Below are 25,453 nucleotides of genomic sequence, written 5' to 3' on the forward strand. Positions count from 1 at the left end.
CAGACCCAAGCTGCCACACACAGCCGGGTCCCTCCTCAGCGCCGGTGCTGGTTAAAACTTTGTTGTTGCAATACCAGAGAACAGGACTGCCAGTTTCAGGGCTTCCTGACTGGTGCTTTAGCAAAGTAAATTACCCCGCAGATGCGGAGAGACTGCTAGCACATCATCTTGTCAGGTGTCGTGTATTACCATTATAGCTGCGGGACACAGACAGGAATACTAGACTACGATTACCCTGCTGCCAGGATCATATTAAGGTAATATATCCTGCCATATGTGAAATATAACAGAAGACTTGCGGTGACAAGGTTAAAGACTGACCCGTGTGGTTCCGTTTAATGATTTATGAAAACTCCTGTATTTTATCTGGAATGTGTAAAATGCCCCATGTGGGTCAATTTGCCCGCAACGAATCAAAAACAAACAAAATCAGGAGGCAAATTTATTACTAATTTGCATTTTACACTTTTCCACCATATCAAACTTGCCAAGGCCAATACTGTGATAATAACTGGCACGCAATATATCACACAGCCATAATTACGGCAGTAAATGTGAACTGCAGTCAGGTTTGGAGTCCTGACGCCCCCAGCTGCTGAGACTGCCACGCTCACACGCCTGCAGATGGACACACACTGGTGTTAGCCTCGGGTTTATTAGCCGTCATAACGTCGGCGTCCGTGGACAGAAGAGGAGCCAACCCACACACACACACCCCGAGTTGTTACTAGAGATGTTCCGAGAGCTTTCAGTGACTCAACACGGCAAAGACGAACAACACAGCATCTCATATGGACTTACATGACGACAACTATCAGGAAATAAACCATGAGGCACCTTCACACTCTGGCCCCAAATATGAATGAATTTCACACATAGACGAGACCACTGTGCCGTTATAATAAAGACACAGCAATCCTGCCAACAGACACATTCCGGGAGGACGGTAACTTTAGGGATGTTAGTTGAAGACATCAGGTCCTGTGTAACGGAGACCAGTTTTGGTCTGTAGCATAACGCTGCATTAGAAAGGCATACGTGACAGACGTGTAACGATCGTGAGCCAGTGTCAGCTGGACGTCACAGGGCTGCGTGTGAAGATATTCCTGCCTGTGAGCGTCACTGTGCCGAGAGCGTCGTTCGTGACTGCAGGGATTCGATCAGAGGAGCACGCAGTAGCGCAGATCAATCAAGAACCTTTACTGGCTGTGAGCAGAGATGCAGGTCGAAGACATTAATAGACATCCCCACATCGCCATCTAGTGGTCACCTGTAACTCAAAGCCCCTGGTTTCCCAGTGTGGTATGGGAAGTATGTTATGGTTCTCTGAACGTCGTGAAGGTTCTCGTGAAGGTCTCTCCAGTGTAAGGTGCACTATAGCCCACGGGTGGAGATGCATCTTCTCACCTGTTGTGCCCAACCAGGTGCTGTTCCAGCTCTGTAATGCGTCGGAGTTTGTGCAGGAACCACTTATCGATGGCTGTGAGGTTGTGGATCTGGTCCACGGTCACTCCATCATGCAGCGCCTGGGAGAAGATCATAAGGTATCGCCACATTTACACACATCAGCTAGAGTCACATGACACCCAGATTAAACACAAACAGACCCCAGTTGTTTAGGCAAATTGGGACAATAACATTGGCTGGTTTATTGTTAAACAGCCAATAATGGCCCTTGATTGCCAGCTGTGAGACACTGCATATAAATACGGAGGGGGGAGGGGCAATGTGGCCCGCTGTTGCCGTGGTGAGGGGGCCAAATTGAGCTCCTAGCCAATCAGCACGTGGCCGTTATCAGCCTACCTCTACGGCTGGGAACATTAGTAGGTCTCTGGGAAATTACGTGCCCAGGGACCAAACATGAAATTACAGTGGACCAATTATTGTAAGGCCAACCTTGAGAGTTATTGATATTTTGTAGCTTGATACAATTTGGACCATTAGTTCTTAATAAATGTGTCAGTGCCAATAATCCCATTCTACACTGACGAGGCACTGGGTGTCGGCCGGGAAACAGCTGCAGCCGCCAACGAGACTAAAGTATTTTCAAGGACTCTCAGAGTACAACAGCCACGCAAAACATACAGCACAGACCCGATTCAGCACAGACCCGATGTAGACCTGCCTCCGCAAGACTAGAACCAAAAGCAAAGACCGCGTGTGAGGGGGGGGGCGCACGCGTGAGGCTTCACCTTGGCGATGGAGAAGATGCGGGTGCTGGAGGGCACGGCGAGCTCACGTTGCAGGTCAAACGTCTGCCCCCAGGACTTCTTCAGGGGCAGGCGGGGCATGAACCCGTCCACAGAGGGGTGGCACATTCGCAGCGCCTTCTGCACGCTCTCTTCAAAAGTACGACCCACCGCCATGACCTAACGCCCGTGGGAGGGGAGGAGAAATGTAAGCAGGTTTCAGGTGCGAACCAGATCTGGGATACGTGGTACAATCAAATTCATATGAAGGGCTGATCTCTGAGTAACAGGGCCGATTAATGGGCTCAGGTGGGCGGAGTAACTGGGCGATTAGTCGACCGCCCCACCCACCTAGAGCCCCGCCCACCTCTCACCTCTCCCACGCTCTTCATGGCGCTGCCGATCTCGTGCGACATGCCGTGAAAGCGGTCCAGGTCCCAGCGGGGGATCTTGGTGACGATGTAGTCCAGGCTGGGCTCGAAGCAGGCGGTGGTTTTCTGAGACACGGCGTTCTTGATGTCCGGCAGCGGAATACCCAGCGCTAGCTTGGCAGCTACGAAGGCCAGAGGGTATCTGGAGCAGCAGACAGAGCAGGACACACCCACACACAAACTCTTCAGTACACGTCTCTCTACACTTAAGAAAAGCGGTTCCTCGACGCTAACTACAAAACGACAGTTCCAGTGCTGCTGTAACTCGGCGGACTGGCTGATTGTTTTAAAACATCGCGAAGACTTTCCCCTCTCACAACATTATCCAAGTACAAGTCCATAAACTCTATTTCAGCTTTGTGAGGAAGGAAAACTCTTCTCTTCACACTTTTTTATAAGCAAAAAGAATCCATTCCGTTATTCCAATTTTGTTTTCGCCCTCATCAAAGCTCTCAAGATTTTCATTTCTTTCTAAATATGTGGACTGGTTTCACACCAAGCAGCCAGGCGGGTGGGCGGGTGTTTTCTGGCTCTCCGTGTGCTCAGCCTTTGGCATGCGTCCTCTCTCAATATTTCCGTGACAACAAACACAAAACCAGAGACGGTGCGAATCGTTCTCTTCCAACACAACTTTCCCAAACTTCTGTTTCGCAGGTGAAGTGCTCAAAATCAACAGCCCCTTCTCCATCTCTACAGTCAGTGTTCCACTGGGCTCCACCTGTGTTCTCCGTCACACCACCCTAAATCCTCCCTTGACACAGGACCTGTGACTCTTCAAGTCCTGCTTCTAGTACACCAAATTCATCTTTGACTTCAGCTGAAGTCAAACAAGTTTTATTTGCCAATAACATCACTGCAGCACCGGATGGCCAGTAAGAACCCAGAGAAGTTGTGTGTCGCCGAAGGCGGGTCGTACCCCGTGGCTTTCGACGCTAGCGCGGAACTTCTGGACAGACGGGCGTTGACCTCGATGATGCAGTACTCCAGCGACGTCGGGTGGAGGGCGTACTGGATGTTACACTCACCCACGATGCCCAGGTGCCGCACCACCTTGATGGCGGTCTCACGCAGCATATGATACTCCGTGTTGGACAGGGTCTGGCTGGGGGCCACCACGATGGAGTCGCCTTTAGAGAGGGACACGGCACAGGGCAGAGGTCAGAGGTCAGCGTGAGGCGGGACCTCACAACAGGAGCCGTCTAATGTCAAATGCTGATTTAAATCACCACACGCTGGGATGTTACGATCAAGCACTGTACAAAATATAAATACTGTACTATTAAAACATTTGTCTGTTAATGAGAAATCTTCCCATCTGCAACCACCTTTCAGGAAACCCAAGAATCACATACGGACTATACACTGCATTAGTCTCAGTCATTCAAGTATTTAACATTATTAACTCCAAATTTCTAAAACATGTAAAGATTATTGAATACACAAATAAGTAAAAGAGACAGGGAGATTGATAACGTGCGTTTTGAGTTGATGGTGATGTACGCCTGCGTGGATCTACACCTGTGTGGATGCCCAGGGGGTCAAAGTTCTCCATATTACAGACGGTGACGCAGTTGTCCACCACGTCCCGCACCACCTCGTACTCCACCTCCTTCCAGCCCAACAGGGACTTCTCCACCAGGATCTGACTGCTCATGGCCAGAGCCTGCAGCATGCAGAGATAAGACAGAGACAGAGGAGACACAAAAGAGACATGGGGAGACATGAATGAGAAATGAGGAGACATGAATGAGAAATGGAGGCCAGCAGTGCTTCCCAGTGCTCAGGAGTGAAGCTCTGTACACTGGTGCCTATTCCACACCTCCTACACCTCTGATCTCACCCTGGCTTTACTAGCCAATAAGCTGGAGAAGACAGTACAGTCTCTACAAATTGAATGACCTTATTCTTTTAGTTGGGAATATTCTTTAAACCAGGACTTTCCAAATCAGGGCACACATGTATTTACAATTCCAATGTGAGAAGAGGCAGGATTATCTTTCGCAATGTAAACATATGAAGGACAATAACTGGTCCTTTTTGTTTTTTTTAAACACCGTCACTCTGGTGAAATCTGATCACCGACGCCCTTTATGTCACCGTCTTGCAAGTGAGAAAAACACAGAATGCATCAGCCCACGCAAATAAACAAACAAACAAACCAATCTCAAACGACGGTCCGATCAGTTTCCCCCAACACACACGGGACACGTCCTAGAACTGTGCCGAGACCCAGCGTGGAGTCTCAGCTGGCTGGAATCGGCGGGGCGTGTAGATGTGTGACGTAGGTGGTGTTGAAACGCTTTGTGCTCTCACCTTGGACGCGGTCTCTTCCAGCTTCTGCCTGTCGGCGCACAGACCCGATCCAAGGCCTCCCAGAGCGTAGGCTGAACGCACCATCACTGGGTAGCCAATTCCTTCTGCCGCCTTCAGAGCGTCTGCCACCTAGAGGACACCGGGGGTCATTACCACATATGGCTGCAGGTGTGAACACCGCAGAGTCAATTTTAGAAATGACTACGTTTGTAACAGTTTTTTTTTTTTTTCATCATTTATTTCTGGCAAGCTAAAACTGAAAATGAAGGCACTGGTGCTGAAATTTGAAATGCTCTAAATTGTGGTGGGTTTTTTTGTTGTTGTTTTTTTAAGGCCAGGGTCAGAGTGTGTGGCACAACTGCATCGTACCGACTCCACGGCCACACTGGGGGCGATCTTCTCGTTGATCTCCATCAGCTTGTCGGCGAACACCTGTCGGTCCTCGGTGGCTATGATGGACTCCACAGGGGTCCCCAGGACCCGCACGCCGTACTTCTCCAGAACGCCGCTGTGAAACAGCTCCACACCTGCTCAGGACATCAGCACAGCAGGACACAGATCACACACACGTCCTCTCGCAATTTACGCGGACAGAGAATCAACGAGCGCTCCTCCCTTAAAGGTCAAGGTCTTCTCCCTGAATCCACACGCTCCGTGGCCTCCAGGGGTTTCGGACCAGGCTCGGACGAGGCGACTCACCGCAGTTGAGCGCGGTCTGGCCGCCCATGGAGAGGAGGATGCCGTCCGGACGCTCCGCTTTGATCACGTCCGTCACAAACTGGGGCGTGACGGGCAGGAAGTAGACGGAGTCGGCCTGCTTGTCTCCCACTTCGTTGGTCTGGACCGACGCGATGTTGGGGTTCATCAGCACCGTCTTTAGGTTCTCCTCCTGCATCACAGGGACACCTTTACTTTCCACAGGTCTAATCCAACACACTATACAGAAGATGGACCCAACAACTAATGGAGATGCATATTAGTAAAGACAGCGGTAAACAGCCGGTGATTTAGTAATAAATCACACAATAAGGAAAAGTTGGTTTAATTTGGATTGACTGCACAGGGGGAAAACTATGTGGTTATGAAGCAACATTAGTTAAAGACGTGCTACAATAATTGTGGTTTTTTAATGACATGCCAGTTTACGTGTCCATGTCGTTATGTTCATCTGTGGGCCAGCCACCATTAAATCAGCTCCCAAACAGGGGAAGCCCTCGCGAGTGAATTCTGGTTCATGCCCCCCCCTCATCTCCCCCCCCCCTCATCTCCCCCCTTCCTCACCTTCATGGCTTTCACCGCCTGTGATCCCGAGTAGTCGAACTCCCCAGCCTGCCCAATAGACAGACCCCCAGAGCCCAGCACCAGGACTTTGGAGACCTCCACAGGAGTGAAGACAGAACAGATTAGCATGGCTTCACAAAACCAAACAAAACAAACGTCAGGACTAAATGTTTCACTCAAATAGATTTAAAGCTGAAACTGGGCATGTTTATGTGTAGACTATGACAGCGTATGGGCTAAAGTGCAGGACAGCAAAAGCGCTGCCTGCCTCCTGTGTGCTTGGCTTTGGCGCCCTCACCTGGACTCTTTGTGGAACTGCGGGTATCTTTGGCATCACAGACACAATGGTGCCCTCTTTTCCTTTTTTTATCAGGGACATGAAAGCGTCAAACAGGAACTATGAAAACAAAATAAATCAAAAATAATTACACCTTGGCTAAGGTGCATCGAGAGGAGTCACGACATCCTGCGGAGTTAAAATATCGCGGAGGTGTTCTCGTCATCGTCGCAGTGCACAACAGCACGATTTAATCATGTTTTCCGCAGAGCATGAAATCTTACATTCAGATATAATTACACCACATAATCATGCATGACCTTGGAAGAAACACAGAATGAATCATGGGTGTGGCGAGCGGGTCTGTGGCAGTACCTCTGTATCCGTGGGCCCTCCTCTGGCCTCCGGGTGGAACTGGGCGGTGAAGATCGGCTTGGTGTTATGCATGATGCCCTAAATTAATTAAATTCATCACAATTACCTGGATGCATTTTTCCTGGAACGCACGACAAGCACCTCCCATTCCGTTTCAATATTCCGCAAAGGTCAGTGCTAAAGGAATCACACGAAATTGATAACATGCGTAATAATATAAAGCATAATAAATTTGAAAGCATTATGCAAATAGCTTATGCTAACTACACCCCATAATTTTAATTCAGCACTAACAAGGTTAGCACTGTGAACAGAAATACACCTGAATGATATTACTAAAAGTGATCACGCTGAGGTAGTGAGCAGTAGTGAATACGGGGGAAACGGACCTCGTTGGTGTTGTCGTTGGCGTTGACGAAGAGCGGACTCCAGCCGGGGGGCAGCGACTCGCTGTCGATGCCGTAGCCGTGGTTCTGGGCCGTGATGAAAGCCTGACCCGTCATCAGGTTCAGCACGGGCTGGTTCTGGCCCCTAAACACACACGTCAACAGAGAGAGCGATACTGAACACACACACACTAGGAACAGAGACCTTGTTTACGCTCAGACATTTCATGCATCTCAAGTAACAGGTTTATATACGGATAGGGAATATCCATATAAAGATGCAAGCGTAGAGACCCCAGACAGATCGGTCCAACCACTTCAGCAGGTGATCCGAGACAAATTTAAGACAGATGTTATACAAGTGTCAGCACTTCTGTCTCCCTGAAGCACATCTGACAACAGCAAAATTGCCTTAATTCGTCTAACGTAATGAAATCTTTATGAGACTGAAGTATGTATCCACATTACCATACAGAGCAATGAGAACATAGAACATTCTGCTGACCGTCAGGTGCTGGCATCAGATTTGCACCTTTAACACCAGATTATCAGATTTTAACAGTTCATGAAACCTCATGTAAGGAAAGACTGACTTTACATTCAGACTTAGGATGGATGACTCCAAGGTTCAAGGAAAAGTGAGATTTATATGCAACATTAGTAGAGTAATGATCTAGCAACAGGCCAATGAAGGGCCAGTAAACACACAAATAGACAAAAGTGACACTTATCCAGATATATACATGCCATTTACATACAGGACATTATTTAACAAATCCAATGACAACAAATTTGTAATTTTCCCCCAAGAAGACAAAAGGACAAGTGTCCATCTTGTCCAACATGTCTAAAAAGGCAAATTGAACATGTGCAGAATGCACACAAACTGACATGTTCAGAGATACATAAAATGATCAATAAAAACATTTAATCAGCTAATGTATGTGTAGTGATATATATTTATACATACATACACATATACATATATATTTATACATACATACACATATACATATATATATATATATATATATATACATATATATATATATATATATATATATATATATATATATATATATATATATATATATATACAGTTGTGATCAAATTTATTCAACCCCCACTGAAATAAAGTGTTTTGGCCAGTTTGACATTGATTTTGATCATTTTAGTCATCTTATTTACAATTATATCAAAGAGGCACTTATAAATTAGACAAACATAACATAATATTTATGATGGAATAACCACAAATGTCTTTACTGTGCTCACATCATTATCAGTTTTATTCAACCCCCTAGTGACATTATTTTTTAGTACTTAGTACAACATCCTTTTCCAGTTATGACAGCTTTCAAGCGTGAAGCATAGCTTGACACAAGTGTCTTGCAGCGACCTATGGGTATCTTAGCCCATTCTTCATGGGCAAAAGCCTCCAGTTCAGTCACATTCTTAGGCTTGCGCACTGCAACTGCCTTCTTTAGGTCCCACCAGAGGTTCTCAATTGGATTTAAGTCTGGTGATTGCAATGGCCACTCTAGAATGTTCCAGCCTTTCATGTTCAACCATGCTCTAGTGGACTTGGATGTGTGCTTCGGATCATTGTCCTGTTGGAAGGTCCAACGTCTCCCAAGCCGCAGGTTTGTGACTGACTCCATCACATTTTCCTCCAAGATCTCCTGGTACTGAAGGGAATTCATGGTACCCTGCACACGTTGAAGCTTTCCTGTACCATTAGAAGCAAAACAGCCCCAAAGCATAATTGACCCCCCGCCATGCTTCACAGTAGGCAAGGTGTTCTTTTGTTCATAAGCCTGGTTCTTCCTTCTCCAAACATAGCGCTGGTCCATTGGCCCAAACAGTTCTAATTTAGTTTCATCTGACCACAGTACACTGTTCCAAAACCTTTGTGGCTTGTCCACATGACTTTTGGCATACTGCAGTCGACTTTTCTTGTTCTTTGGAGTCAGCAAGGGGGTGCGTCTGGGCGTTCTGGCATGGAGGTCTTCGTTATGCAGTGCGCGCCTTATTGTCTGAGCTGAAACTTCAGTGCCCACATCTGACAGGTCTTTTTTCAGTTCCTTAGCAGTCACGCGGGGATTTTTCTCCACATTACGCTTCAGGTAGCGCACAGCAGTCGCGGTCAGGATCTTCTTTCTGCCACGACCAGGTAATGTTTCCACTGTGCCCTTTAACTTGAACTTGCGAATGATACTTCCGATAGTGTCTCTTGGAATATTTAACAACTTCGCAATCTTTTTATATCCATTGCCATTCTTGTGAAGAGCAATAACCTCTTCTCTTGTCTTCTGGGACCATTCTCTTGCCTTCACCATGCTTGGAAACACACCAGTAGATGTCTAGAAGGAGCTGAGTATCACAGTCCTTTTAAATCTGCCTAATTGGTGCTTATCATGCTTGATTGCTGCTCGTTGACATCCACAGATGTTTTCAATACCTGATGGAAAACACTGGAATGAACCTCTGTTCTTAGGAGTGGTAGTCGTAAAGGGGTTGAATAATTGTGTCAATGAAGAAATCACAAAAAGGCCATTTAATACTTTATGACAAAAAAAATTGATGCTATCTTAGTTGCATTTAGTTCTTTAACAAGTCCTTGTAAGATTTCATTATGAACACAATTACAAATGTGCACTGAATTCCATAAAACCCTTCGCAGCATTGGGGGTTGAATAAATTTGATCACAACTGTATATATATATATATATATATATATATATATATATATATATATATATATATATATATATATATATATATATATATATATATATATATATTAGGGGTGGGACGCGATTAAAAAAATTAATCGAATTAATCGGAAGCTTTGTAATTAATTAATCGAAATTAATCGCATTTTAATCGCATTTCAGTATTTAACATGAGAAATATTAATTTAAGTTTGAATGATGAATGAATCAATGAACATAATCATAAACTAAACTAAAAAACTATAAACTAAACATCTTGTTTATTTTTCCACCAGTCTACTACACAGACCAATATATGTGTAGTGTGCAGAAAACAGTTCAGAACATTGGAAATTCTGATCAAAAATGTTGTTTAATTTTGGGAGTTTTGCTCAGGATATTGGAAGAATTGAAGTAAATCAGAAGATGTTTTTAATAGCATTTTAGCAATTTCTTTAATTTCCCAGGCTTCTGCCACAGGCATCTCCATAGTGCCTAGAAGTGGTCTTCTGCATGCTCAAAGCAAATGACTGGATCTTCATCATCTATAGATTCATCATCTATATGAGCTGTCACACCAAGATAATTCTTGTTGCTAACAGAGGTCCAGTGATCCCCAGTCAGAGCCACATTTGTGGCGCTCTTCACAATAACCTGTTTTACTTCCTATTCCTCATCATACAGCTGCTGGATTTTCTTCGACATTGTCTTTCTGGGGTGAGTTTCCCAAAACGTTCTTAGCGCCAAGTACTTCGTTACCTCATTCTTACGTACGAGGTTAAGAAGTACTTGGCGCTAAGAACGTTTTAGGAAACTCACCCCTGGACGGTAGTTCGTAACTTGCATCAGTTGACGCAATTCGCAGCGCTTCTTGTAAGTCTTTATCTTCGACCACAGGGAGCGGACAACACAAATAATGTGACGCGTCATGTATAAACGTGTGCGGAGTCGCGCGCTACGGCCACTCGCGAAAGTTTAATCCAGTCTTAATGGTCCAATGAAGGTAATTTAAAAACCAGGACATTTCCTCACAGGATGTGAATTACGGACGTTTGGTCACCCTATCGTATTAGGAATACATTTAGCAGCTAAGTTATCATTACTGACCTGCGCATTAAGCTGGGCGTACACTGCGATTTTTGGCCCATTTTCAGCCGATTTTTCACTCGTTTCGGCTCAATCGCGTGTCGTGCATCGTATAGTTTACACAGGTATACGAGGAGCGATTCACAACTCCCGATCAGAAATCGCAGCGTCGCAAGAATATCAAACATGTGTGAAATTCAAATCGCTCCTCGTGAGAGTATCGCACTGTTGAAGCAGCTCCACGAGCCGACTCTCCCTGCGATTTAGTCGTACAGTTTGAGCTGGAGCTGAGTACACGATTTAAAATATCGCACAGTGTACGCCCAGCTTTAGCCGCAACATGTTTTGCGTTGAGGTGGTAACGAAGGGTGGAAGTGCTCCTGTGATAAGCGAACTCCTTCCTACATAAAGTGTAAATAACACTATTTTTGTTTGTAGCCTACTTCCATCTGGTCCATATAATCTGTATGTCTGGAACTCGTTCACTGAGAAACATTCCACGGTGCAAAAGTGTCTCGTCCGTTAAATGCGTTAAAATGCGTTAATTTTTTTAGTGCGTTAATTTTCCTGTAATTAATTAATCGAAATTAACGCGTTAAAGTCCCACCACTAATATATATATATATATATATATATATATATATATATATATATATATATATATATATACACATAATATATATATACATATATATATTATATGTGTGTGTATATATATATATATATATTATATGTATACACATATACATATAATATATATACACATATACATATATATATATAAATATTACATATATACACATATAAATATTACATATATACACACATATACATTATATATATATATATATATATATATATATATATATATATATATATATATATATATATATATATATATAGTTGTGCTCAAAAGTTTACATACCCCGGCAGAATTTTTGCTTTCTTGGCCTTTTCTCAGAGAATATTAATGATAACACACAAACCTTTTTTCCACTTTGAATGGCTACTAAAGGTAATATCCTCACCTGTGACCTGTTTGCTTGTAATCAGTGTGTGTGCATAAAAGCTGAGTGAGTTTCTGGGATCCAGACAGACTCTTGCATCTTTCATCCAGCCACTGACGTTTCTGGATTGTGAGTCATGGGGAAAGCAAAAGAATTGTCAATGGATCTACGGGAAAAGGTAATTGAACTGTATAAAATAGGAAAGGGATACAAAAAGATATCCAAGGAATTGATAATGCCAGTCAGCAGTGTTCAAACTGTAATAAACAAATGGAAAATCAGGGGCTCTGTAAAAACCAAACCACGGTCAGGTAGACCAACAAAAATTTCAGCCACAACTGCCAGGAAAATTGTTCGGGATGCAAAGAAAAACCCACAAATAACATCCGCTGAAATCCAGGACTCTCTGAAAACTAGCGGTGTGGCTGTTTCAAGATGCACAGAAAGGAGGCACCTGAAGAAAAATGGTCTGCATGGTCGAGTGGCCAGAAGAAAGCCATTACTGCGCAAATTCCACAAAGTGTCTCGTCTACAATACGCCAAACAATACAGAGACAAGCCCCAAAACTTCTGGAACAATGTAATTTGGAGTGATGAGACCAAAATTGAACTTTTTGGCCACAACCATAAACGTTACATTTGGAGAGCTGTCAACAAGGCTTATGATGAAAGGAACACCATTCCTACTGTAAAGTATGGAGGTGGATCGCTGATGTTATGGGGATGTGTGAGCTACAAAGGCACAGGAAACTTGGTCAAAGTTCAAGGAAAGATGAATGCAGCACGTTATCAGCAAATACTGGAAGCAAATTTGCACTCATCAGCCCGGAAGCTGCGCATGGGACGCACTTGGACGTTCCAACATGACAACGATCCAAAACACAAGGCCAAGTCGACGTGTCATTGGCTACAGCAGAACAAAATGAAGGTTCTGGAGTGGCCATCTCAGTCTCCTGACCTCAACATCATTGAGTCACTCTGGGGAGATCTCAAGCATGCAGTTCATGCAAGACAGCCCAGGAATTTACAGGAACTGGAGGCTTTTTGCCAAGAAGAATGGACAGCTTTGACATCTGAGAAAATAAAGAGCCTCATCCACAACTACCACAAAAGACTTCAAGCTGTCATTGATGTTAGAGGGGGCAATACACAGTATTAAGAACTGGGGTATGTAAACTTTTGATCAGGGTCATTTGGATGTGTTTGGTTGTCATTATAATTTAAAAAGAGAAAACACAGTGGTTGGACAATAAATGGCTTCACCCAACCACTAACCATGAGTGGAAAAAAGGTTTGTGTGTTATCATTAATATTCTCTGAGAAAAGGCCAAGAAAGCTAAAATTCTGCCAGGGTATGTAAACTTTTGAGCACAACTGTATATATATTATATACACACACATACACATATTTCTCTACACCACCAACCAGAATCCTACACGTCAGTGGTTCTATATAAAGATGGTGACATGATCTCCAGACGGGCCATGCTGCCCTGACGGTACCTGTTACCCATGGGGAGTTTATAGGAGCGAGCCCCTGCAGCCAGGGCGGTGATCTGGTTCCCCATGCAGATCCCAAACACGGGTTCTGGACGGTCGCTCTCCAGCACCTGACAAGCAAAGGCAACGTGTCACGAGCAGATCAGCACGAAGCAGTTACAGCTCACGGCACAAATTACACGTCCTGACTGGAACGCAGGGCTACATTAGTAACCCGAGCAACGCAAGATCACAAACACTTATGGCTACATCTGCATCTGGAGATGTGACGGGTTCCCCCTTCTGGCACTGCCGTTTCCATGGTGCCTGGTTTTGTTGTTTCTGATTGGTCCCCGTTTTACACTCTGCCTCTTTGCTGATTGTTCTGATTGGTCCAGACCAACTCGTGCTGACTTGCGTCTGTGTGGGTGACGTGAGCTTCAGATCAGGTAGTTCCGTCCTCCTCATTCCCGAGTCATGCCTTCAGATCTAGGTTTGGCTCTACTTGTACTGGATATCAAACACCGAACTGCTCCGATAATAAAAATTCTTTATTGGTTCACTTCGGAAGACCTTTTCCCATTTTCAGGAAATTACACATTTTAATAAATCAATCCAACAAGATCATGTGTCCATCTGTCTAAAAGGGCAATACACCTGCAAATCTGTCCGGCTGTCTACATGAAGCTGGGAACTCTGGGTACAAAGTAGGTAGTACCTGGCGGACATTTTGGATTAGAGTTTCAGCCAGAGCCGGGTCTCCAGGTCCGTTGGAGAGGAAGAGGCCATCATACTCCAGACTGAGGAGCTCCTGATCCCATGGTACCAGATGCACCTCGGCACCATGCTAAATTAGGACACACACAGTTTATTGGTGCAATAATGTTTACAAACTGTCTCTGCAATGCATATAAAGTCTGTCAGATTTAAGGGGGGAAAAATAATCAGTGAATACCAATTTATAAATCTTTATCCAGTCTGAATAAGAACCAAACCAGTAAAACTCACCTTCTGAAGAGCCTCAGGAGCCCACAGTAACAAATGTTCTACCTTAACCTACAGTGTAACTATAAAGTCCTACCTTAAAGAGTCTGACTATGATGCCCTGCCATAAAGAGTCTGACTATGATGCCCTGCCATAAAGAGTCTGACTATGATGCCCTGCCATAAAGAGTCTGACTATGATGCCCTGCCATAAAGAGTCTGACTATGATGCCCTACCTGGAGCAGTCTGATTATGTGGTCCTACCTTGACAAGCAGTCTGATTATGTTGTGCTTTATCCCACAGTCAACAGCCACCACTTTGATTGGGTTGCCTTTCCCGAAAACCTGCGTTTCCTTGAAAGCATCAAGAGGCTCGTTACAGATACCAGTGCAGCTTCATACATAACACACGTACAAATAACTACATCCTCATCATCATCAGCTGCTGAGCTCCTGTTACCTTCGTCGACACCTCGGCCACCAGATTACGCTTGTTTGGGTCGGTTATTTCTACTGGCTGCCCTTCAAACTCGATCTTCCCCAAGATTGTTCCCTGATGAAGAAGAAAAAAAAAAACACTATTCACACTGTACCATAAAACCGAAGAGGAGTGACATGTGCAGTCAGGCTGTAAAAGTCTGAACTAAAATAATTAATACATTATAATAATGTAAATACAATAAATAATACCTTATAATAATAATATAATAAACAATAATACCTTATCTCGGATAATCTTGGTCAGCATCCTAGTGTCCACACCGTACAGAGCTGGCACCTTCAAAACAAGCAGCAGGCACATGGTGGACCCAAAGACATTTTTAAAAACTTTCAGTTTAGGCCATTTCAGATGGTTCACACTGGGATGGCGTTTGAGTACGTTTTAGTACACCCCACCCCTCACTGGCAGAACAGGTAGCGCAATGTCCCTACAGCACCCTCCTGCATACACACGCACTCATTGAACATGTGCAGGTCAATCTTGATATGACTGATAAACTTCAGTGCGACATCTCTCACATTGATCATGGCAGTGTGGCATCTTATCTCACACACAAGCGGCAGTTTGATTGTGCGCACGGCAGTGGTGCGAGATCTTCTCCCACACCCATCAGGTGTGGTTATCTCCAGTACATACCTTCTCCTCCTGTAGCCACTGTGCCAGAGACTTCACCGAGTTCCAGTGACTGAAGTCATGACTGTAGTCCTGCACCAACAGGCCCGACACCTGCCAACAGCACCGTCTCATGAACACTCAAACAACACGACCATGTGAATCCAATTCATTACATCTATTGACAGTTTCCTAAAAAATAAGGAATAAGACACGGTGCCACACCCTGGCCTTCAAGACTCATCACTGGCTCCAATCACACAGTCGTCTAAAATACTCAAGCTCTGACTAGACTGGGATAATAAACCGATCTCGCAATGTGTCACTAGGTGATGTCAGTGCTGCGCAGTCTTGCCTGAATGTGATCAGACTCCACATTCTTTCTCAGGCCCAGTTCATCACACACTTGTGTGTCCGGTACGCCATAGTTACCCACAATGGGGTAAGTGAGCGTCAGGATCTGACCTCTATAGCTGGGGTCTGTCAGAGCTTCGGGATACCTGAAAGCACAGAGAAAGACTCAGTGGCGCAAAAAGGGGGTATGCAGCGTATGCGACGCATAGGGGCGCTGCACTAGAGGGGGCACCAAATCGATGCCAGAAAATTATTTGCCGAGTTGGTGGGGGTGGGGGTGAAGTGTGGGGGGCGCTGATAGTATGTTTGCATACACCTCAGAAAGTATGTAGTTGCAACCCTGGAAAGACTGATGACTGAACAATAGGGGGACAAATGAGAAAGACTTTGCAGTGTAACGTCAGAGTTACTTGGCTCACTTATACAGACAAAGTTCATGTGTTGAAGAATAATCTTTTTTTTTTTTGGTAATTTTCCAAATGTGACCAACTACAGTTACTCAGGTTTGTGCTTTTCAAGGTCCAGGAAACTCAGGTGCCCTCACCCCACAAGTCCTGTGTTAAAAACCAGTTCTCCAGCTGATGACCGCCCATGGCCGAAGGAGTAACCTTTCATCACGGTGCCATCGTCCAGAACCAGATGTGCCGTCTGGGCCTGTAATGGGAAAATAAGAGAGCGTCAGAAATGGCTGGTACTTTAACGTTAGCTGCAAAAACGCAGATATACGCTCACAGCAAAGTCATCGATTCATTTATTTTATTTGAGTTTTTATTGACAAAGTGCACGTTGTTCAGACACGTGCTGCCAGCCAGGTGCTTCAACACGTGTTGAGGAGACATGAGAATGCATCTGATCCACCATTACGGAAATGATGAGATGTTACATCAGCCCGGACCGAGGCGGGAGCGCAAGTCCGCGCACACACACCGGCGTATCAGCCCAGAACCCACACACACATCCGAACCAACTCCCAGGATTTCTTACTAATAGCTAATTAATACAAACGACGGGAGGACAGATGATCCTGGCACACCTGAGGCGCACAAACGCCAAAGCCGCATGTGTCTCCCTGGTGAAGATCTACCCAAGCACGCTTAACTAAAATACTTTAACCGACCCACACGGGTCCCTGGGTGGACGTGAGTGACCGGGTACCACCGTCGGTGATCTGGACGGGCATCCTCACCTTATCGATGCATCAGATACTTCAGTTTATTACCTGGACGCTGAAAACGCGGGTGTGGGATCTCCATCCAGCCAAAGAGCGGCGTTTTCCACTCAGCCACCCCTGTCTCAGGATCGTGGACACAGTGAGGATTTTTGTCATTGTATGACTTGTTTTGAAATTGCCTGTAAGTACGTGGCGCTGCTACGCATATGTTGAAGTGTTGAGGGTCCGAGAGGCGCACCATGTGCCCTCACTGTGAAGCTGTGGGAGTGAGGACTCCTTTACGTGTTGCACCGCACACGACGCCCGACAACTTCAAAATAAAAGTCTTCATTCTCATGCCACTGCTGCTACTGCTGATGTTAATAATAATAATAACAGTAAGTAGTGGAGTGATAACAACTGTAACAGTTTAATTTGCTTTATAGAGCTTCAAAAATTGATATATTGTGAACCCAGTAAACATTTTTACCGCAGTTCCATTCCAGGAGTTTTTCAATATGGTGGAACGAGTTTTTCAAGAACTCATTAGAGTAAAGTGATAACAATCTCTACCCGTATTTTGTATGGAATCGAAGCGTGGTAAACATAGTGGATTTGTCTGAAAATAAATACATTTTAACAGAGAAGGTTCGAATTTCCAACAAATGTTTTAGCACATTTTCTTTTGGTGCATTCGACCTCAGTATGATGTGTTCAATGAGGCTATTAGACATATTTCATATTGTATTTTCCAATCTCTGCATTTAAATTGCGCGAAATTTTCCCCATGCGTTGTGTCAAATACCGGTACCGTAATACCAGATGTAGGCGCGCACTCAAGCCTTCAATGCAGATGGCGTGACCGGAAGGTTACACATGAGATTATGGCATAGACCCTATTATAGAAAAATGAAATTTATTTATGGGAATTTTGGGTAGCTAGGTGTGAACTGTTCCATAAATGTAGTTTAACAAAAATAGAATGAAGATGTATCTATGAGCACTGGTAGTGTTTTCCTTCGAGTCATTGAATCATTCTTTTTTTTGCATATATTGATCCAAACATTTTGACACGTAGACAACATCCGGGCTACATCTAACATGTAGCATGTTAAATGGACTTTACCCACCATGAAGGCAAAGACTGTGTTCAAAATAGCCTAAACATGATACTCGCATAAGAATATGTGACTAAAGGAATTTTTCCAGTATGCAACAAAACCCCAGGTGATGTACGGCTCCCATCAAATACTCCAGTACTGACCCAGCACTGTCTTCATGGTTTACTGCATCCTGTCATGCAATGACTGGAAAATATTTAACAAGTGGATAGAACAATTGTGTGACTGTAGTATCACTTAAGTTTGTCGCATATTTGGACACTACACTGCAAACTACTTCAGGGACCAGTATGCACTGTTACCAAGTGTTTAAATAAAAGAAACAAATAAAATAACAATAAAAAGAAGAGATAAATAGACAGAGTGTAGAGTAAAGTACAAACAAAAAGAATCATACAGGCCCGTTGAGAGCTGGGACGTGTGGACTGGACATATGCACTTGAGAAAATGTATGTACAGTATACCTAGAATCACATTGGGGAGTTAATGTCATGCAGTATATGGGCTTTGATGGCTCCGTTTAAGTTTAAAGTGGAGTGCCCACAGTATGTTATAAATATGTAGCAGACTTTTTGGAATATTGGCTAGTCTGTAGTGAAGCAGTTTGTTTCTACATAAGCAACTCCGCAGACTCACAGTAGTCTGGAGCCACAGTGGGCAGTGGGGCTGTGGGATTAACAACTATACAGGAGTTTGCTGAGCCTGGAGGATGTAGTTGCTGCATCCAGCAGTCTGTCAGAGGGAACAGGTTAGGGGCGAATAATGTGGCCTGGCACCAGTGTTCAGATAGACACGCCCCACGGGCCTCTCATACACCGCCCCTGATATTCCATTGGCTAGTCATGTGACACATTGAAAACTAGGGGGGCCCTAAGTTGTGTTGGCAGTCGTGGCACCATATTCTATGACATCCTCATTACTCCAAGAACTGCAGCTATGTCACGCACAAAGCTGTTCTCACCTCCTTCACACTGACATCAATACCAGTTTTGATGATGTCTTCTTACATCTTTCAGTGAAGGACTTTAACAATATAATATTTTATAAGCTGTTATTATAATTCTTAGATAAGTTTTCCACAACATATAATTTAAGCTTAGATTTTTGTTCATGACCCTGTAAATGTCATTGATAATAAATCAATCGCTCCTTTGGTTGTAAAAGTGTCACCACATTTACACACACATTACGACCCCATATAGCCAGTGAGGACACAACAGTGGTAAATGAACCATCAGCAGGTCAACAGGTATAGTGTAGGATACCTAGTAAATATAGAAGTAATATAACAGTTTTGTTTGATTTATAAATATAAAAATGGGAATTACGATAAGTTTTGGCTTCAGCCTACACATTTTTGGTCATTGAACAGCTGATTGATAAATTAGGAAATGTATTAATGGTGGTTGTGTTACTGTGACCCAAATAAATGTATTAAATCAAAGGTTTTATATATACATATATGCATAACTTCAGCAAAATCAATAAAACCCACATTAAAATCCACTCAACTCTAACATAAACTGTATGCAAACAAACACCAGCGGTCCATCACAGGAACCAAAATTGTAGTGATCCAGGAGAGTCAGCCAAACAGTCCACACACCCACGATTGTAGGACATGACAGTCACATCTCACACGTGCACAGAGTTCACACGCATGGATCACACAACGAGTCTCACAGAGTATCTCAACAAACACACAGGAGAGCTTAACAACGCGTCTGCAGTCTCGCTCAGGACACATCCTTTTATAAGGCTAGTCGGCTTTCCCAAAGAGCGACACGGAATATGGAGCAAAGTGGACAGGGATGACTGAAAGCTGAAAAAGAACTGGACTGGAATGAACACATACACGGAGCAGAGACATAACACACAACTACCATCTAGTGGATGGATCTGGACTCACAGAATACAGCGTGCTTCACTCTGCCTCACCATGAATGACTAAATGGTGTTGGTCAGACCTGCTCATAGTTCTAAACGGTCTTTCAACAGTGGATTGTCTAAGGGTGCCTCAGCTGTGAACTATACATCACCATGTCCTGTTATTTATGTCCTGAGATCATTTGTGATACAGTTCATAATTATTAGTATGCTTTTGCATGAAAACAATAGCTTGATTGTAAATAACTTTACATTTGATTATTATTTACATTGTTTTACATCCCTTCACCATTTAATGGTATAGAATTCTAACATTGCTTAAAAAAAATTAATTATTCTTCATCTTTTGCCTTATAGCTCCTGAGTCCTGCTACCGGCACCAAACCCACAGGGACAGAAGACACTAAAACCACATGGGACGGTGTCTGCGCTATGATGACTTGATGATGGACCTCATTTCTATTCTCAGAACTTTAACATTTGGAAAGTACTGAAAACGATGCTGGCCATAAGAGAGAAAACGACAGTGTGACTGGAGACCACGTAAAGCCTCTGAAATGCATGGTGTAATATTCCAGCCTCTGACTGGATCACACTATTGGGCTTCAGCTTTGTAACAGAGGAAGCTCATTTCACTGTCTTCTGAAGGACATCCACTCCAGGCAACCACCGCCTCTCTGTCAGATCCCTCAAATTATAAACAAGGAGAGCTGAAAATAACCACGGCCATCTTGGTCACATTTCTAAGGGCTGTGTTGAGCAGCTTTGAAAAGACACACGGCTGCGGTCATCTTCACACAGAGCAGGGCTTGGATGCTGGCGTGTGAGCTCCTTTAAATCTTTCATGAGAACTTGGTGTCAGTTCTTCCCTGCTGTCCAGCATAGGTTCAAGAGTGTCCATGTTCTGTTCATGTAGGTTTATACCCACAAGTTATTATGCATTATAAACACGGTTAAGGTTAGGCAAGAAGTTCCAGTCTACCCGTATGTTTACTGGTTAATATGAAAGGCTTAACAAACCTTAAAAGTACTTTATGCTGTAATTCAATAGACTGGCTAATTTTTTTGATAGACTGGCCAAGATAGTGTGTATTGTGGTATATATTGTGGTATTCTACACAGGAAATTGTGGTCAACACAAGGGGGCGACCCTGAGCTAGTGAATTTGTTTACATGGCAACAGAGGAAAAGTAAGACGCGTCTCCATCCACAGTTAGTCAGTGGAGCTCTAGAACATTCCAAGCTATTCAGGAGTGTTCACCTCAGTCTTAGCTCATTTCACACATAGGAAAATGTCAAATGTCTCACAAATATCATATGAGCTCACTATTTACAATCTATGTTATTATATAACACTATAAATTCTTCTAAAGGAATACACAAATGTATTAGAGTTAGTAATGTTAGTTTTAGTAGTTAGTGGTCAGTCTGTACCAAAAAATATATTCTGACAACCCTTTACCCATAATGTGCTCTATGTACATTACAGTCTGCTGTTTACACTCCTGTCTGCATACCAAGGACGTCTGAGCTCAAAGGTGTCCTGAGTGTGAGCAACTGCTAATGCCACTTAAATAGTATTTAAAATTATGTTTACCCTGATGCTATTTCTTCTTAATATATGTGTTCCTTTTGATGATTGTTTGTGTAGTGATCTGATGAGGAAGGAGTTATGATGGGCAATGCCCTCATCGAATAGAGCTGTGGAGACAGATCATAATAATTCTTTTTAGAAGATGCAGATCAGGTGGCTCGGGGACCCTTGCAGGGATGCACAGAGTGAGCCCATGACTGAAGGGTTTGCTTTGTTTAGCTTTAACCTTTTTAATCACACCGGCAGTGTGGGAAGAGCTTTACGTGCTGCAGGCCCGGAACGTTCTGCAACACCCTTAAGGAGCAGTGTTCTCTCTCTCCACGAGATCCCAAGAAACTTCACACCCTGCATGAAATGCCTATTAATAGAGTACATCTGTCCCCTGACTTGGTTATAGCCGCACTCCTTATGGGGCTGAGGGGGTGTGGTGGCCTGGCTGTGTGTGTGTGAGTGAGTGAGTGAGTGAGTGAGTGAGTAGGGAATTCACATCAGACCAAATAAAGGACAATTGTATTGTTGTGTGCTGGGACTGGTACCCAGAGCATCAGTGACTTCTGTCAAACATTTACCTGTGTTTCTCTGATCTGACTTAAACAGGTGGAGAGAAAGGAGAACATGTCACCAACAAATGTGCTCTCATTAAATTTATTTCATGCAGAAATACATATTTGTATGCTTGTATTATATAAGCAAACACATTTTCAAACTCTTTGTACCATATTTAGCTTATTTTCAGTTACATAGATTCTTCACATGGTTATAGTTGCCTCAGAATCACGAGGTTCCTGTGCTCATGAATCTCAATGTACTTGGTAGAAATGCATAATTGCCCATCTACTTTTAGACCAAGCTGGTCAATGAAGCTAACATTTGATATTTTCATGCCAACAGACATGGAACAGGAGTCACGTAAGGCAAAAATGGCAACAGAGCTGGAATTGCAGTTCAGGACCTGCACTGATCCCTACAGAGGTCTTTGGTCTTCTATGTGGCTATAGTTAACTTTTGGTCATTGCAAGTGGTCAGTTGGCCCCCAAGATATTGTACAAAGGTTACTACCCTCCATGGCCATGCGTGGAGGCCATCGATCTATATATATACATTTGTGATATATATATACTCAACAATGCCCCCAAACACTGAAACTGTTTCTGTGTGAACAGTTGGATTTACGGGTTTTAGCAAAATAGTCATCATTTGTTGAAAAACTTGCTAATCATGGTTAGAACTGGGAGGACTTGGCTCCTGCCAAGGTGTATATCCCTTCTTATTAATATGTGGACCCATGCTATAAGATCAAAACATTATACATGTTTTTCTTACCCTTAAATGTAAATATTGCAATATATACCCGGGAATATCTTAACCACCCCAACTGTAGCTATGTAATTTGTTTATAATGCAATTTAAATGATCACTTACAATGAATTTATACTTCAGCAAAAATTATTAGGTATTAGACTTTAGTATACTTTAGTTTAGTTTACTTTCTACCTAAAACATAGACTTCCTGTTGAATTAAATCACCACTGAGGGAACATGAGGGGTGTCAGGAATAGTGTTCAGTAAACACCTGGAGCCTTTTCCTGACTTATCAAAGCGCCAACATACTTTCACTCTGTTAGACTAGCAGCTCCTCGCAGTGGGACCAAAGGGAGCAGATAGCATTTCCCCACCAGCCATGTTTCCTGCTGCAAGGGTGTTAATATGTGGTGTTTATTGAGCACATTTTGTTCAGGTGGATCCCTTTGAGTGCCAGGTTTGATATGAAGAATGATGTATTTTATGTGGGACATACTCGCATCTCAAAAGGATAACAGATATTGATTTTAAAAAGTGATCATGATGACAAGGAAGTTCAAATATTAATAGAAAAGAAAACTATATAGAAAAGTACTGTAGATATAGTGAATGTGGAAATAGAGGAATAATCAGATCTCTGCCATATAGTACAGTTTTCATCACCTGGAGCAGGGTTTCATCACATAGAGCAGCATTTCATCACATAGAGCAGTGTTTCATCACATATAATACAGTGATTCATCACCTGGACCAGTGTTTCATCACATTGAGCTGTGTTTCACCACCTGGACCAGTGTTTCACCACCTGGAGCAGTGTTTCATCTTCTGGACCAGTGTTTCATCACATTGAGCAGTGTTTCACCTTTTGTCTGGGTTCAGTCATCATTCCTGCATCCACTGTTACTGTACAAGCTTCCTTAACACTGGTAGACTGTGGGGAGCTTAATTCAAAGTCATGCATCGTCAACATCTGACACCCTACTCTGCCTCTGAGTATTGAGGTCAAGCGTTCACTCTCACCTCACTGGGTCAGTGCAGAAAAAAATAGTGACAGAGAGATAGAGAGAGTATAAAAGATCGAACAAGAGAGATTGCTTCATTGCTGGTTATTGAGAATATGTTTACATTTACTCTGTTTATCTTTATCAGGATTATGTATTCTTTCTTTGTTAGGACAGTATAAAGACATTCATGTTGCTGTAAGAGCTGGTTTATCCATTGTCACGCAAACCATGCTACCTGAAATAAAGAACTGATGTGTTCTTGAATGAATGAAGAACTATGATGTGTTCAACCATCAACCTTCTGCGCTCACCTGTTCTGGTCTGATGATTCTGATGTGTTTCAGCAGTAGGAACCAGGGGAACACAGCACCACATGTTGTAATTGGGGACACAGGGCTTGTGTCAGGACCTCCTCCAACCACTGATGCAGAGATGAAATCACATGGCAGTAAAGAGGATGTGTAATGGAAGCTATATAATTTCTATCTACAATTAGAAAACAAAATCAATTTCTTTATGAAGATATTGGGAATGTGCACCATCCACAGAGGACCTTGAATAGTCAGGTTCACTATTACCCACTGCTGAACACCCCTGACCAACAACATTACACATTCCAAAATATTACCTTTACTGTTAGATCATAAGCTCTTGGTTTCAGGGCAAAACCAACATGCTCGACTTGCCAAGGGTCTCCTTGAACATCCCTGTGTCACATCTAAGAGTAAAGATCAGTCTGTCTGGTCCAGGTAAGAACACAGACATGACAACCCCTTGTTCTTTTACGTAACCTGCCCATGACAGAGAAGCCAGGCCATCTTTCTTTTGCGTTCACTCTGCGCATCAGGGCACACATAATGCTGCACTCCACCACTCAGAGTGATGGCTAAACTCTCAGTAGAGTGAGCTCACAGCAGAGTGAACTCTCAGTAGAGGGAATTCTCAGCAGAGTGAACTCTATCGAGGCTTTGTAACACTGCTAAACTCATTAGAAGCCGACGCTGATCTCAGGCCTCTTGGACAGGTGCAGGGAGCCATGAAGCCGGGGGGAGGGGGGGGGGGGTCGTGGTGACAGCTGGAGTGAGGTGGCTTTCTCCAGCAACGCTTCCACTGGAAGAGGTCAGAGAAAGTGGAATGTCTGCTGGAGGAATGTCTCCAGGCTCTTCCCTTTCAGCTCCACTTTGGAGGGGATGAAGGGGGGAGGGGCCCAGAGACGCATTTAGACAAGTGGGAGGAACCCCTCATGCTCTGATCACCCTGTGTGGTGAGGGGTGTGAGCAGCTGAGAGCTGGAGCTCCTTCTCCAGCTATACATTCAGACTTGCATCACTATAAAACATGCTGATTAATTACACAAGTAACGTAGAAAGGCATCTCAGACGAGATGAGCAAATTAGCATTATGC

At 43.7% G+C, this 25,453-nt stretch overlaps 2 protein-coding genes across 2 annotated transcripts in view; one reads left to right on the top strand and one right to left on the bottom strand.

Annotated features, from left to right (window-relative positions):
• cps1 (carbamoyl-phosphate synthase 1, mitochondrial) overlaps nucleotides 1-17,434 on the bottom strand; it is a 42,861-nt gene extending 25,427 nt beyond the window's left edge. Inside the window, exons 1-21 of the mRNA XM_077002291.1 lie at nucleotides 17,211-17,434; nucleotides 16,536-16,645; nucleotides 15,993-16,137; nucleotides 15,662-15,751; nucleotides 15,245-15,301; nucleotides 14,984-15,076; nucleotides 14,788-14,877; nucleotides 14,257-14,385; nucleotides 13,563-13,669; nucleotides 7,256-7,397; nucleotides 6,867-6,944; nucleotides 6,513-6,611; nucleotides 6,215-6,310; nucleotides 5,633-5,822; nucleotides 5,303-5,460; nucleotides 4,934-5,062; nucleotides 4,139-4,283; nucleotides 3,537-3,747; nucleotides 2,564-2,762; nucleotides 2,193-2,369; nucleotides 1,408-1,526 (exon numbers count right to left, since the gene is read on the bottom strand). Coding sequence (XP_076858406.1) covers nucleotides 1,408-1,526; nucleotides 2,193-2,369; nucleotides 2,564-2,762; nucleotides 3,537-3,747; nucleotides 4,139-4,283; nucleotides 4,934-5,062; nucleotides 5,303-5,460; nucleotides 5,633-5,822; nucleotides 6,215-6,310; nucleotides 6,513-6,611; nucleotides 6,867-6,944; nucleotides 7,256-7,397; nucleotides 13,563-13,669; nucleotides 14,257-14,385; nucleotides 14,788-14,877; nucleotides 14,984-15,076; nucleotides 15,245-15,301; nucleotides 15,662-15,751; nucleotides 15,993-16,137; nucleotides 16,536-16,645; nucleotides 17,211-17,318 — 2,672 coding nt within the window. The 5' untranslated portion in view covers nucleotides 17,319-17,434. The remainder of the gene's footprint in view (nucleotides 1-1,407; nucleotides 1,527-2,192; nucleotides 2,370-2,563; nucleotides 2,763-3,536; nucleotides 3,748-4,138; nucleotides 4,284-4,933; nucleotides 5,063-5,302; nucleotides 5,461-5,632; nucleotides 5,823-6,214; nucleotides 6,311-6,512; nucleotides 6,612-6,866; nucleotides 6,945-7,255; nucleotides 7,398-13,562; nucleotides 13,670-14,256; nucleotides 14,386-14,787; nucleotides 14,878-14,983; nucleotides 15,077-15,244; nucleotides 15,302-15,661; nucleotides 15,752-15,992; nucleotides 16,138-16,535; nucleotides 16,646-17,210) is intronic.
• Nucleotides 1-25,453, top strand: part of gulp1a (GULP PTB domain containing engulfment adaptor 1a) — a 350,639-nt gene that overhangs the window by 15,342 nt on the left and 309,844 nt on the right. The gene's annotated exons all lie outside the window — the stretch shown is intronic.

The sequence above is a fragment of the Brachyhypopomus gauderio genome, chromosome 4 (assembly GCF_052324685.1).
Source record: "Brachyhypopomus gauderio isolate BG-103 chromosome 4, BGAUD_0.2, whole genome shotgun sequence".
In the NCBI taxonomy this organism is placed as follows: Eukaryota; Metazoa; Chordata; class Actinopteri; order Gymnotiformes; family Hypopomidae; genus Brachyhypopomus; species Brachyhypopomus gauderio.